General features: G+C 38.2%; 2 protein-coding genes and 1 long non-coding RNA gene across 6 annotated transcripts; 2 read left to right on the forward strand and 1 right to left on the reverse strand.

Annotated features, from left to right (window-relative positions):
- Window positions 1-392: 392 nt before the first annotated feature.
- On the reverse strand, window positions 393-3,090 carry LOC145156876 (uncharacterized). 3 transcript variants are annotated; one of them, XM_079076098.1, is made up of 8 exons: window positions 2,852-3,090; window positions 2,583-2,679; window positions 2,409-2,512; window positions 1,488-1,658; window positions 1,285-1,391; window positions 1,077-1,209; window positions 795-989; window positions 393-722 (listed from the first exon to the last, which is right to left on the reverse strand). In XM_079076098.1, exons 4-8 carry the CDS (start codon window positions 1,647-1,649, stop codon window positions 510-512), a joined length of 810 nt encoding a protein of 269 aa, XP_078932224.1. In that variant the 5' UTR covers window positions 1,650-1,658; window positions 2,409-2,512; window positions 2,583-2,679; window positions 2,852-3,090; the 3' UTR covers window positions 393-509. The 3 variants fall into 3 exon arrangements, with proteins under 3 accessions (XP_078932224.1, XP_078932222.1, XP_078932223.1); XM_079076096.1 differs by having other exon boundaries at window positions 2,583-2,752; XM_079076097.1 differs by lacking the exon at window positions 2,852-3,090 and having other exon boundaries at window positions 2,409-2,492; window positions 2,583-2,837.
- A 353-nt stretch (window positions 3,091-3,443) lies between these two features.
- Window positions 3,444-4,130, forward strand: LOC145158320 (uncharacterized). The gene has a single exon (XM_079077234.1). It carries the CDS (start codon window positions 3,444-3,446, stop codon window positions 4,128-4,130), a length of 687 nt encoding a protein of 228 aa, XP_078933360.1.
- A 1,230-nt stretch (window positions 4,131-5,360) lies between these two features.
- On the forward strand, window positions 5,361-6,163 carry LOC145156877 (uncharacterized). Of its 2 annotated transcripts, XR_013736958.1 has the most exons (3): window positions 5,361-5,482; window positions 5,564-5,717; window positions 5,810-6,163. It is a non-coding gene; the product is annotated as an uncharacterized LOC145156877 (long non-coding RNA). The 2 variants fall into 2 exon arrangements; XR_013736957.1 differs by having other exon boundaries at window positions 5,361-5,717.
- Window positions 6,164-14,237: the final 8,074 nt, after the last annotated feature.

Raw genomic sequence — 14,237 nt, forward strand, 5'->3', positions numbered from 1 at the left:
TTTTTTATTTTTTTCACCGACTATCTTACTTTATAGCTAAAAAGAATATGCTTTCCAAAATCCAAATTAGAAGTGTGCTATCCAGATAGCACTTGTTATAAAAAAACAATGAATAAAATCAGGTCAAATGGCATCCATATGAAAGAGCTACGAAGGTTCAAATTAAAAATTAAAAAAACAAATTAAAAAAAAAAACATTATTTTTGAGGTGGTAGACCGAAATGGTGACAATTGTCTTAAAATATTATTAATTTTATCAAAATGAGACATATGTCACATACAGATAGAAAGATAAGAGGATATTAATTTCTCTATTTATGACATGTGGTAACAAGGGTTTTATCTACTTCGAATGTTTAGCAAGTACAACTAATAATACATGATGTACAATGTTGTAAAATGTTGGCTGAATCATATGTCAAAATAAATTAAAATATACAAACTCACAATTCACGAGTCACGACCAACACTCGTCACACTAAGGACGGCTTGTCCACTTTTCATATGATTTAATTAGACAGATTTAATTCACAAAATTGTTCCCAAGAATATTGTGGTTCTTCTTCACATGTTGCCAAAACATAATACTTTTCATATGCAGTTTGCAACTCCAAAATGAGAGCACGTGCAGCCTCACGTGACTCAGGTAACTGATCACTCAATTGTGATACCCCTATTTCAATCAGTTTCTCCATCCCATATGCTTTCATTTCCTCCACACCCTTAACAAAACAAAGTAATGCTATTTTCAGTTTGAAAAAAAGAAACTAAAAAAAGTAAGTAGATATCCATACCAGTTGTGGGACACTACGCGAGAAGCACATTGACGCTTTTGCCCTTACCCGAGGGTTTCGGTTCTTAAGATAAGGTTGTAGTTTTGGTAAAAGTAGAAAAGCAGAAACAAATGTTGTGAGGGCTATTAATGCCTTTTCAGCAGCCTCACATACAAACCGCTTGTCTTGTGAGGATTTTAAAAGAAGTTGTACAAGCTGTGAATCCAAACAACAAAACTTCAATTAATTAATTATCAACGTTTTTCAAGAAAAAAGAAAAAGGAAAAAGTATTTGGAAATTACCAAAGGGTCTAAAAATTCGATAATGTGGTTACCAAATGCTTTGAAAATGTCGGCGGAAGTCATGATTCCGGTTTTACAAACTGCACTTCTTGGATTCTTGAGGGATTTTACAATTAGGGTAATCACTCTTTCCCTGTTTTTGGGATGAATGAATAATTCATACAATATACATAATAAGTTTATGAGTGTATATACGAATAAGGCTTACAGTATATCTTTTATTGCTTCCTTATGGTATATGGAGAAACGACGTACATTATTGAGTGTTTCACAGAGTAAAACCCAGTCTTTTGAGTCTAAACCGGTTAAGAGCATCTGAAGAGGGAATGAGGAAAGTATTTAAAGCTTTTATTTAAAAGAGTCAGAAACATTATATATTAGTAATAGAAAGAAGGTAATTTAGTTATCTACCTTTAGACTCTTGTCAACGTCTTCAAAATCATCCAATTTCTCAGATTCAACGTATTCTACTTCAGCAACCCCACCATTTACCATGTTTGGTGTTTCTTTAGGTTCAAGATTTTTAGATTTAGGTAGTATATTAAGATCTCTGATGGCATTTTCTGACATCATTATACAAAGCTGAAATAAAATGAAAGAGGCCTCATAGTGTAAATAACATTTGGGATTGACATATAACAATATACAAGAACATCATATGCATATGAAAGATGTGTTCACTGTTCACAGAACTATGATGCATTCATCAATGAGGAATTTTTTGTCAACCACTGGAAAATTATTGGATCAAAATCTCTTATTTGGATCATAAGCTAAGTAGTAACATAACTTTTAAATAAATGTAAGAATTAGGGGGTGTTTGGGATTGAATTTGAAAATTGCTTATTGACTTATTAGTTTTTCAAAAAGTCAATATGATTAAAAAGGTGTTTAGGAAATAACAGAACGCTTTACCCTCAAAAAGAAGTTTTTAAAAAGGTTCTAACTTTTGAAAAATGCTTATAATTTATTCATCTATTTATAGCTTCTTGCTGTCATATAAATTAATGCAAACACTTTTTTAGAAACTTTTTTTTCACCATATAAGCTATTAATAAACACTAAAAGTGTTTATTAAGTTAAATAAACAATCCAAACCCCCACCCCCCCCCCCCCCTTCACTAATAAGTTCCTTAACCCAGAATATTCGAACAGCACTCTTACAAGCATGAATCTTTCCAACCAGAAGAAGAAAGAAAGGAATCTGCAACAATTCTCCAACAGGAATCCTTAGAATGTTGAACCAGATACATTAATACAATCAAAACTAAGAGAGTTAATGGAAGAAAGGGCAAAATTGAAAAGGGGCATAGGAAAAATCTTAAAATTCACCTTTGGTTTTAACGAGATTAACAGAGCTTGAAGTCGACAGATCCAAATGTGAAAACCCTATCTGCGTTCAGTAGATAGTACACACTACACACACATACCATCCCCTAATAAATGCATGTATATAGACAGTTAAAAATGGCGATAAACAAAATTAGAAATATAAAATTAGCATACCATGCGCCTGCTGAAGAAAACTTGATGTGAAATGATCGACGCGTGTCGGTGTGTAGTATCTGTTTAGGTGGCAGAAATAGGGTTTTAGGAACCGGCCCTGAAAAGAAGAAGTCAGACAATGCTGACCTACGCCGGCAGGAGCTAGAAACTTTAGTCACCGCCGACGAACGCTATGTAGATGACGAAGGGAAATTGTTCATAGTAAATTGACTTATCAGTAATTACCGTTTGTTCATTTGTTCATAGTAAATTGACTTATCAGTAATTACCGTTTGTTCATTTGTTCATAGTCAATCTTAATAGATTGTTGCGCTGCTTTTATCTTGCTTCGGGTTTGAAAGTGAATCTTGTCAAAAGCAAAGTGTACGGTGTTGGTGTTGACAATCTAGAAGTGCAAAGGCTTGCTAGTATCTTTAATTGTGAACCCGCTTCATGTCCGTTTACTTATCTTGGACTTCCTGTCGGTGCAAAAAGGAAACTTGCCAAAAATTGGACTCCGGTGGTTGATAAATTTAAGAAACGGTTGTCTAAATGGAAGGTAAAATCTCTTTCTTTCGGCGGTCATCTCACTCTTGTGAACTCGGTGCTCAGTAGTTTGCCTAATTATTATTTTTCACTTTTTAGAGCTCCTAAAAACATTATTAATTTGCTAGATGGCATTAGAAGGCGTTTCTTATGAGGAGGTGATGAAGATAAGAAGAAAATAAATTGGGTGGCTTGGGAGATAGTTACTAAGCCACAAAGAAGAATGGGGGTCTTGGTGTTGGAAACCTTGAGGTGGTAAATTTGGCGCTTCTTGCCAAGTGGTAGTGGAGATTGAAAAGTGAGTACAACTCTTTTTGGTTTTCTTGTATAAAATCTATGCATAAGTTGAAGCTTATTGATGGTAAACCTTTAGCTAAGAAATCAATAAAGAGCGTGTGGTTGAATATCTCTCAAATCGACATTGATTTGGAAGACAAAGGTATTATGTTGCCTAATCTTTTTAAGAGGATTGTTGGATGCGGTGATAAAACTTATTTCTGGAAGGATTTATGGTATGGAGATATTGCGTTAAAAGAGGTTTTTCCCAATCTATACTCGTTGGAGACCAACAAAGATTGTCTCATCTTGGACAAGGTTAATATTGACGTTGGTGCAGTTTCGAAGTGGACGTGGAGCTGGTCCAGAAATTTGCACAGAGGTAGAGAAGCTAATCAATTTGTGAACTTGATGAGCATGCTGGATAATTTCCAGTTTGCAAACGGTATGGATAGATGGCAATGGAATGGTACGGAGGATAAAGACTTCTCGGTAAAAGCTATAAGGCGCTTAATTGAGAAGAATGGTGATGACCATGGTTTTTCTTTCATGCGGCTAAAGTGGATTCCTTTGAAGATTAATTGTTTTGAGCGGAGATTGATCAAAGACAGGATTCCTACATTTCCTAATATGTTGAAGCAAGGTATAAATGTGCTTTCTTCATCATGCCCTTTCTGTAGGATTGAAGAAGAAAGTATTGATCATACTTTTTTCACTTGCGTTGTCGCTGCAAGATTGTGGAGTTAGCTGGTGGAGTGGTCGGAGATTATGCAAAAGCAGCCTAATTGTTGTTCGGATTTACTGGAGTTGCAGAACCAAAAGATAAGTGATAAAAGAATCAAAAAAATGAAATGTGTCTCATTTACTCCACACTTTGGGTGATTTGGAAAGCTCGAAATGCGTTAGTCTATAGAAATGAAAGGCGAGCAGTAATGTTTATGACAGATGATATTAGTGTCCGCACATTTAATTGGATAAAAAATAGGGTTAAGTCATGTAATCTTGATTGGTATATGTGGTGTATGTCTCATATGTTGTGTTTCTCTTGTAATCAGGCTTGAGCTGCTCGCTTAAGTCTATTTTTTCTCTTTGTGCTAATAATATTTGCTCGCCGTTCAAAAAAAATGTAATTAACGGTCATACGAACATTTCCGTCAAACTTTTGTTGGGGACATGTAAAAAAAAGGGTCCTGTTTTATGTACATGACTTTTAATTTTTTCTCTCATGTACCCTCATTTTTTGTCATCCATTTTTTGTCATCTAGAATTTTTTGTATTTTGTGCTTTTCTTGTAATCTTTTTTGATTTTTTGTTTTTTTTTTGTTTTTTTTTTATATTTTTTGTATTTAATAATTAAAAAAAAATCATCGTGGGTAATGCAAATATATAAATACAATTACACCTCAATAACTTCTTTTATAACTTTACCGTAAATGCAAAATTGATTGTTCTATCAATAGTTTTTCTAATATTTAGAAAAAAAAACGTGAAATGAAGACATCACTTATATATTTATTATTTATATTTATATTTATCTAAACTAACTAATTATAAATAATTAATACAGTACAAAACACTAACAATTCGTAGATTTTTTTTATCCTTTATGCTTTTTTGTATATATATATATATATATATATATATATATATATATATATATATATATTTTTTTTTTTTTTTTTTCTTTTTTTTTTCTTTTTGGTTTTTTTTTCTTTTTTGATTTTTATAAATAAATTTATTCCCCAGATATATTGCCTAGATATATGTTTTAGTCTATCATGGAGCTGTGCACTTAATCTTTTTCCTATTGACTCCAATATGAATGACAAAGTATTGATTCGACGTTACTATATTGCGTAGATATCCTTTTTAGTCTATCATGGAGCTGCTAGTGTTGCATTTAGTCTATCAAGATCTTTTTAGTCTATAAAAGGATCATTGTTACCGATACATAAATAAACTCTTCTTCTCTTCCCTTTCCCGTCCGAATAAATTAATGACAATCATTTTGAAACCTTTCGTAGGGGTGGTTTATATAACGTACTAAATCAATACATCAACAACGATTTGATCATATGGCAAATTTTAAAAATGACCATGTTTGTTTTTTTTTTATAGTTTTGTATATTAATACGTTGAGACAATTTTCAAACTGACCAGGTATGTATTTTATTTGTCAGGTGTTTAGCACTCGTGAGAATTTGAAGGAGTGGGTTGACCATGTGGCACGGACTCTTGGATATGTGGTCATTACAAAGAAATCAAAAACGAAAACAAGTGGAGGCTATGTTTCAAAAATCATTTTAGTTTTTGATCAGAGTGGTGTCTATAGAGGTACAAATACATCTGGTAGAAATACTGGGACAAAAAAAATTGTCCCCTCTAATTGCTAATAAGTATGGTGTTATTGTTCATTTCTTAAGCAGGCTCGAATCTTCAAGGTCTTTCCCACTTCGGAGTGGTCCACAAGATTTCCCAAATCATCCAATTATAAATATCGCTCTCCTTAACGGTGTTCATTATGTTAAGGTTGATTTACAAGAGGGTCATCCAATGGCTAATATTTCTTGGATATGGAATATGCACAAATCAGCACGCTCTAATGGATGGCAAACATTGTATCACGCTCGATTGAATGCTTACGTTGGACCATATAGACCATGCAATAATTCTAACGTCCGGGTTTCGGGGCTAAGCATTAATAGATGATGTAATAGTCTAGGTCAACTATTGTAACTCTTTTGAAGTAATAAAAATGAATTATTTGAGTATTATGTGAATATATGTGCTTTATACTTAATTATAAAGGTATAATTAATAAAGAATAAAAATAAGCGTCAAAATTAAAGTGTGAGATAAACCTGATATCTTTACATAAAGTGGTGGTGGTTGAAACAAGGATTCCGGGGATATAAAGAACGCTCAAATCTGACTTCGTATGAGGAAGTTATGATTTTTCTAAAATTTGGCATAGGCCCGAAACTCGAATTTTAGTTCGAGCAGTTTTTGGCTTACGCGACCTAAATGAGAGTTGAAGATCTCATTAATAGGAACTCAACGACAAAAAGACGGACGAAAACGGAGTCCGTATGTAAAAGTTATGAATTTTACGCGGACATTTAACAATGTAATCACCTCCTACTGTTAAATTTAAGATCGGTCGAGAATTAGCCGACGGAGTAAAAAGGAAAGTTGTAGATTTTATTTTTACCTACGCGTGGATATAAATAACGTCAAAAACGGAGCTCGTATGCGAAAGTTATGGACGAAGCTTAGTCTCTACTTTTCGAGCGCGGCGAATTCGATACAGTTTTGTAAATCCGAGATAGAATGAGAATTAGCCAACGGTGTCTAAATGAAAGTTGTAGTAATCGTAAATACAAACGTGTGGATATAAATAACGTCGGAAACGGAGCTCGTATGCGAAAGATATGGACGAAGCTTAGTCGCTACTCTTCGTGCGCGATAAATACGATACAGTTTTTGTAAATCTGATATAGAAGGAGAATTAGCCGACGGGGTCTAAATGAAAGTTGTAGTACTCGTAAATACCAACGCGTGGATATAAAGAACGTAGAAAACGGAGCTCGTACGTGGAAGATACGGACGAAACTTAGGGGCTACTTTACTATAAAATCCCTATAAATAAAGGGTGAACTCTTCATATTTTCTTCACACCATAAGCCTTTCTTTCTCTCTCTAACTTCTCTCTAGCCTCCCTAAACCCCTCCCAAGTCTAGGGAACCTCCCTAGCACGAGAAGGAAGCCCCGGAGCACCCGACGGCTCCGAGAAGAAAAGCTTTCGGCTCAGAAACGCTGCTCCAGCGAAGCCCGGTTTTTAATAAAAACCCGCTGTTTTGTCGAGGAAAATTGTTTTAAGAGTAACGAAGCGCTGTCCGAGTGCAGAGTCACCATCTTTTCAGGTGAGTGCATAGTCACTTTCATCTTACACATAGATATGAAGTATTTAATATAAATTACGTGCTATGTGTGCATATTGTCTGAATACTTGCTGTCTATGCTGATGAAAGATTTTTATACATGTTTTAAATGATTTAAATTGTATATGTATTTTATATCTACAAAATGTTGGGGTAAAACATGGGTAGATGTAATAGATGATGTGTGATAAAATGATGAGAGGCATCGATGTTGTTGTTGTTGATTCTGCCATCTAGCGGAGTATGGATGACAACCACGGACTCTTCTAGACAGTCAGTGGAACGCTAGCAGGCTCGCAACCTGTAGGTGTTTGTGAACGATGTGTTCACCGGTGTACTCCATCCCCTCATGGTTGCCTTTAGGACATTTATTGTTGAGGAACCCCCTTAGCAGTAGTGTCCATCCCGATGATGATCCTTAGGCTAGGTTCCTTATGATAGGTGTTTAGGGACGTAAAGTGAGGATAACGGGAACGGGTAATCGGGTTATTGTTGGTTGATGAAATTAATAAACTTATTTATTGTGGATTGAAAACCATATGTGCTCACCAGGCTCCCAAGCCTGACCCACTCAGTTTCTTGTATTACAGGTAGTGGTGCACGAGCATAGATACGATGTTTGGGATGAGAGATTACGGATATAGGCCTGTAGATATGAATAAATGTAGTAAGGCTTATATTGTAATGTTTATGCTTTTGATCTGTATCGAACATGACATCCCGAGGTTTTTAATGAAATACATTTCTACGGAAATGCTTTGATAAATCTTTATCATATTTTTTTTTGGGAACAAATTCCGCAACACTTTTATTTAAAATGTTACTCTGATTTTTAAACAAAGCATAAACAAAATCGGTCTTTTCTTGCCGTGAAAATGGGGATGTCACAGTTGGTATCAGAGCATTAGTTTAAGCGAACTAGGAATTTGTAGGATTTCTAGACTTAAACTTAGAATGCTAAGCGATGATTGTGAGATGTGAGTACTATCTTATTTAGGAAAGTATGCCTAATATGCTTTATGTGCAAAATGATTGATGCCTTATATGATGTTATTTGTTCGGATCTATGGTCTGTTGCCGACCGGATCTGGAAACCTTATGTGTTCAGGATTCTAAACGTACGACTACGATATTAGAACTAGCATGTAAACGTTTCGAAGAGATAATGATGATTTAAACGTCTATCCTAAATAAAGATCTAAATTCACCTTATTCGGTGTATAGATCAAAATAGCAAGAACCCGCAGTGGAGCTGGGAATGCGAGTGGGAATAGGAATCAACCCCCAGTGATTCTGCAAATACCTGTTGTAGTAGAAGTTGCACCCGAGCCAATCACCATGGCTGGAGTACAAGCCATGATTCGGGCTATGTTAGCAGAACAAAGGGAGGAAATGAGGCAGATGTTGCACGAAAATATGGACGAACCTACCATGCCCATTGAGCAACCCGAGCTGATTCCCGAGCAATCAGAGGAAGGGAACTATATCCGCCATGTGAGTCAAGTTGGGACTCAAGGAGAACGAAGGAAGGACCCGGAGAGGGGAAACGACAAGGATGGGTGGATGTATAAGAATTTCTTGGGTGCCAAGCCCCCAAGTCTTTCAGGAAGCCCAAAGCCTGTTGAGATTATGGATTGGATCTCCGAAATGGAGATGGTGTTCGAGAGTTGCAACTATAGCGAGAAACAGAAGACTGTCTTTGCAGTTAGGCAACTGAAGACCGGAGTCTTGAGCTGGTGGAAGTTATTGGCAGATACGATGCCACGAGGAGAAGCCCTGAAGATGTCATGGGAAGAGTTCTTGGAACAACTGAAGATGCAGTACTGTTCAGAGATAGATCTGATTGATTTAAACAATGAGTTCCAAAACTTGAAGAAGGGGAGGATGAGCATTGACGACTATGTTACTGCATTCACTGAGAATATGAAGTTATTTCCATACCTGGTGCCAACCGAACTCTCCAAAATTGAGAGGTTCGCAAATGGACTGCCAGCCGACTTTGGCCCGACGGTCAAGATGGCAACCACTCTGAAATTAGCGATTCGATCAGCTAAGAATGTAGAGACCCAACAGAAGGAAAGGGGTCTGGAGAGGGATGATGTTGGTGAGAAAAGGAAATTTGATGGATCCTCGAGGTCCAGCAAGAAGAGTAAATTCTCGAAGTCTGGTTCGAGAGGAGGAGGAGCCGAAGCAAAATGGTGCGACAAATGCAAGAAGAAGCAGCAAGGAAAATGTGACGGAGGGGTCACCTGTTTCAAGTGTGGAAAGCCCGGGCACTATGCCAACGAGTGCACGTTCACTAAGAAGGTATGTTATGAGTGCAACGAGGAAGGGCACATTTCGAGGGACTGCCCGAAGAAGAAGGAGGCAGGAAGACCCAACATTCCACCGAAGCCGAAGGCAAGAGCCTTCCAGATGACGCTCGAAGCTGCAAAGGAGGCAGCCGATGTCGCTTCAGGTACCTTCCTTGTAAATGGTTTGCCTGCCAATATACTATTTGATTCCGGAGCAAACTACTCCTTTGTGTCACATAAGTTTGGTGGGACACTAGCATTGCCCGTAGAAAAACTTGATAATGCCCTGATTGTAGAAGTTGTCAGTGGCAAATTCGTACCTGTTAGTGATCGTATTAGGAACATCGTCATCGACCTAAATGGAAACGAATTCCACGAAGAGCTGTTTCCCATAGAGTTGAACGGTTTTGATATCGTTTTGGGAATGGATTGGCTTAGCGCCAACGACGCAGAGATACAATGTCGAAAGAAGATAGTAAGGGTGAACCCACCTGGAAAAGAATCATTTATGGTGTACGGGGACAAACGTAGAGTAAATTCTAGAATCATCTCCCTGATGAAAGCCAGGAAATGTTTGTCCAAAGGATGCGCATCATATTTGGCATTTGTGATCGATGCTAAGAAGGAAAAGAAGGAGGTGCAGAATATACCGGTTGTGTGTGATTATTCGGAAGTCTTTCCCGAAGATCTTCCTGGATTACCGCATGATAGACAAGTAGAGTTCAGAATAGACATGTTACCAGGAACAACACCGATAGCGAAAGCACCATACCGATTAGCACCGACAGAGATGAAGGAGCTCATGACGCAACTTCAGGAGTTGTTGGACAACGGTTTCATTCGACCTAGTTCATCACCCTGGGGAGCTCCGGTGCTATTCGTGAAGAAGAAAGATGAATCATGAGGATGTGCATAGATTAAGAGAGTTGAAAAAGGAAACGGTGAAGAACAAATACCCATTGCCGAGGATTGATGACCTATTCGACCAGCTGCAAGGTTCGAGCTATTTCTCAAAGATCGATCTTAGGTCAGGATATCATCAGCTGAAGGTGAGAAAGCAGGATATCGAGAAGACTACATTCAGAACAAGATATGGACACTACGAGTTCTTGGTTATGTCATTTGGACTAACCAATGCTCCAGCAGCATTCATGGATTTGATGAACAGGGTTTGTAAACCATTCCTCGATAAACCCGTGATAGTGTTCATCGACGACATTCTGATCTACTCGAAAAGCCAAGAGGAGCATGGCAAGTATCTACGAGAAGTGTTGGAAGTCTTGAAGAAGGAGAAGTTGTATGCAAATTTCTCCAAGTGCAATTTTTGGATCCGAGAAGTACAATTCTGGGGTCATGTGGTTAACCAGGAGGGAATAATGGTTGACCCAGCAAAAATCAAAGCTGTGATGAAGTGGGAACGTCCAAAGAGTCCCACAGAGATTCGAAGCTTTCTTGGATTAGCTAGATATTACCGAAGTTTTATCCAAGGCTTTTCTTCGATAGCTGCTCCATTGACAGCTTTGACCCACAAAGGAGCTACTTATACATGGAGCGAGAAGCATGAAGAAGCATTCGAGAAGCTAAAGAAGAAGTTATGTGAAGCACCGATTCTTTCTCTACCTGATGGAGTTGAAGACTTCGCGGTCTATAGTGACGCATCCGGAGTCGGGTTGGGTTGTGTTCTGACCCAAAGAGAAAAGGTGATAGCATACGCATCTCGACAATTGAAGGAGCACGAAAAGAACTACCCCACTCACGATTTGGAGTTGGCAGCGGTAGTTTTTGCTCTAAAGATATGGAGGCATTACCTCTATGGAACGAAGTGCAAAATTTTCATTGATCATAAGAGTCTCCAGTATCTCTTTAATCATAAGGAGTTGAACATGAGGCAACGACGTTGGCTAGAGTTACTCAAGGGCTACGACTGTGAGATACTTTACCACCCCGGTAAAGCAAATGTTGTCGCTGATGCTCTCAGTCGAAAAGTCAACCTTGAGAGAAAAAGGCCAAGAGCGTTGAGAATAGAAGTTGTCTCGACCATTGTGGAAAGTATAAAGAAAGCTCAAGAAGAAGATACAGAGAAGAATGATCGAAAAGAAGAACGTTTGGGTAAAACGTTGCTGTTCGGTACACACAGTCAAGGACTGAAGGTATTCCAAGATAGAATTTGGGTACCTAAGAAGGGTGGGATACAAGATCTTCTGATGGAAGAAGCTCACAAGACCATGTACTCGATTCATCCCGGTAGTACTAAAATGTATAGGGACCTAAAACCCTACTACTGGTGGCCGACGATGAAGCTCGATGTTGCAAAGTATGTGGCCGAGTGTGTAACTTGTGCAAGAGTTAAGGCACAACATCAGAAACCGTATAGGAGTTTAGAACCCTTACCTGTACCCATGGGTAAATGGGAAGACATCACCATGGATTTTGTGACTAAACTGCCCAGGACGAAGAAAGGTCACGACATGATTTGGGTGGTCGTGGATCGTTTCACTAAGAGTGCACACTTCATAGCAGTCAACGAAAGGTGGTATATGGATAAGCTTGCAAATGCTTACGTGAAGGAGATAGTAAGACTTCACGGTGTTCCTCTAACGATTGTATCGGATCGTGATAGTCGTTTCACATCACGATTTTGGAGAAGTCTACAAGAGGAATTGGGTACGAAGTTGTGTTTGAGTACAGCTTACCATCAGCAGACTGATGGTCAGAGCGAAAGAACGATACAAACACTCGAAGATATGCTAAGAGCATGTACCCTAGAATTCCAAGGTAACTGGGATGAGCACTTACCTTTGGTAGAGTTTTCCTACAACAACAGTTTCCACTCGAGCATCAAGATGGCACCCTATCAAGCTTTGTATGGACAGAAGTGTCGTACGCCGTCTTGTTGGCTTGAGACCGGAGAGAAGCAATTTATGGGCCCCGAGATAGTCCATGAGACTGCTGAAAAGTTAAAGGTGATCAGGGAAAGGATGTTAGCAGCTCAGGATCGTCAGAAGAGCTATGATGACAAGAAAAGACGACCGATGACTTTTGAAGTTGGAGATTCCGCTTTGCTTAAAGTCTCACAGTGGAAGGGACTTATAAGATTCGGAAAACGAGGGAAGCTGAGTCCAAGGTTTATTGGACCGTTCAAAGTTCTTCAGAGGGTTGGGAACCAAGCTTACAAGCTCGAATTACCCGAAGAACTAGATGGTATTCATAACACCTTTCATGTGTGTTATTTGAGGAAGTTCACGGGAGAAGTTCCCGACATAATTCCAATCTCAGAGTTAAGGATGGATGAAAATAAGAGGCTAATCGAAGAGCCCGATGCAATCGTTGACCGTAAGACTAAGAAGTTACGACGCAAGATGGTCGACTTAGTGCTAGTCCAATGGAAACATTCGAATGGGCCGAATCTCACTTAAGAAATAGAGAGTGACATGATGAGTCACTATCCACATCTGTTTGTTGATGCATGATTCCGGGACGGAATCATCCTAAGGGGGAGAGAATTGTAACGCCCGGGTTTCGGGGCTAAGCATTAATAGATGATGTAATAATCTAGGTCAACTATTGTCACTCTTTTTGAAGTAATAAAAATGAATTATTTGAGTATTATGTGAATTATGTGAATTTATGTGCTTTATACTTAATTATAAAGTATAATTAATAAAGAATAAAAATAAGCGTGAAAATTAAAGTGTGAGATAAACCCGATATCTTTACACAAGGTGGTGGTGGTCAAAACAAGGATTCCGGGGATATAAAGAACGCCCAAATCTGACTTCGTATGAGGAAGTTATGATTTTTCTAAGATTTGGCATAGCAGTGCACGGCCCGAAACTCGAATTTTAGTTCGAGCGGTTTTTGGCTTACGCGGCCTAAATGAGAGTTGAAGATCTCATTAATAGGAACTCAACGACAAAAAGACAGACGAAAACGGAGTCCGTATGTAAAAGTTATGAATTTTACGCGGACATTTAACAGTGTAATCACCACCTACTGTTAAATTTAAGATCGGTCGAGAATTAGCCGACGGAGTAAAAAGGAAAGTTGTAGATTTTATTTTTACCAACGCGTGGATATAAATAAAGTCAAAAACGGAGCTCGTATGCGAAAGTTATGGACGAAGCTTAGTCTCTACTTTTCGAGCGCGGCGAATTCGATACAGTTTTGTAAATCCGAGACAGAATGAGAATTAGCCAACGGGGTCTAAATGAAAGTTGTAGTACTCGTAAATACCAACGCGTGGATATAAATAATGTCAGAAACGGAGCTCGTATGCGAAAGATATGGACGAAGCTTAGTCGCTACTCTTCGTGCGCGATAAATACGATACAGTTTATGTAAATCTGAGATAGAATGAGAATTAGCCAACGGTGTCTAAATGAAAGTTGTAGTACTCGTAAATACCAACGCATGGATATAAAGAACGTAGAAAACGGAGCTCGTACGCGGAAGATACGGACGAAACTTAATGGTTACTTTACTATAAAATCCCTATAAATAAAGGGTGAACTCTTCATAATTTCTTCACACCATAAGCCTTTCTTTCTCTCTCTAACTTCTCTCTGGCCTCCCTAAACCCCTCCCAAGTCTAGGGAACCTCCCTAGCATGAGAATGAAGC

Source organism: Lactuca virosa, chromosome 2 (assembly GCF_052849685.1).
Source record: "Lactuca virosa cultivar CGN04683 chromosome 2, Lactuca_virosa_CGN04683_v6, whole genome shotgun sequence".
NCBI lineage: Eukaryota > Viridiplantae > Streptophyta > Magnoliopsida > Asterales > Asteraceae > Lactuca > Lactuca virosa.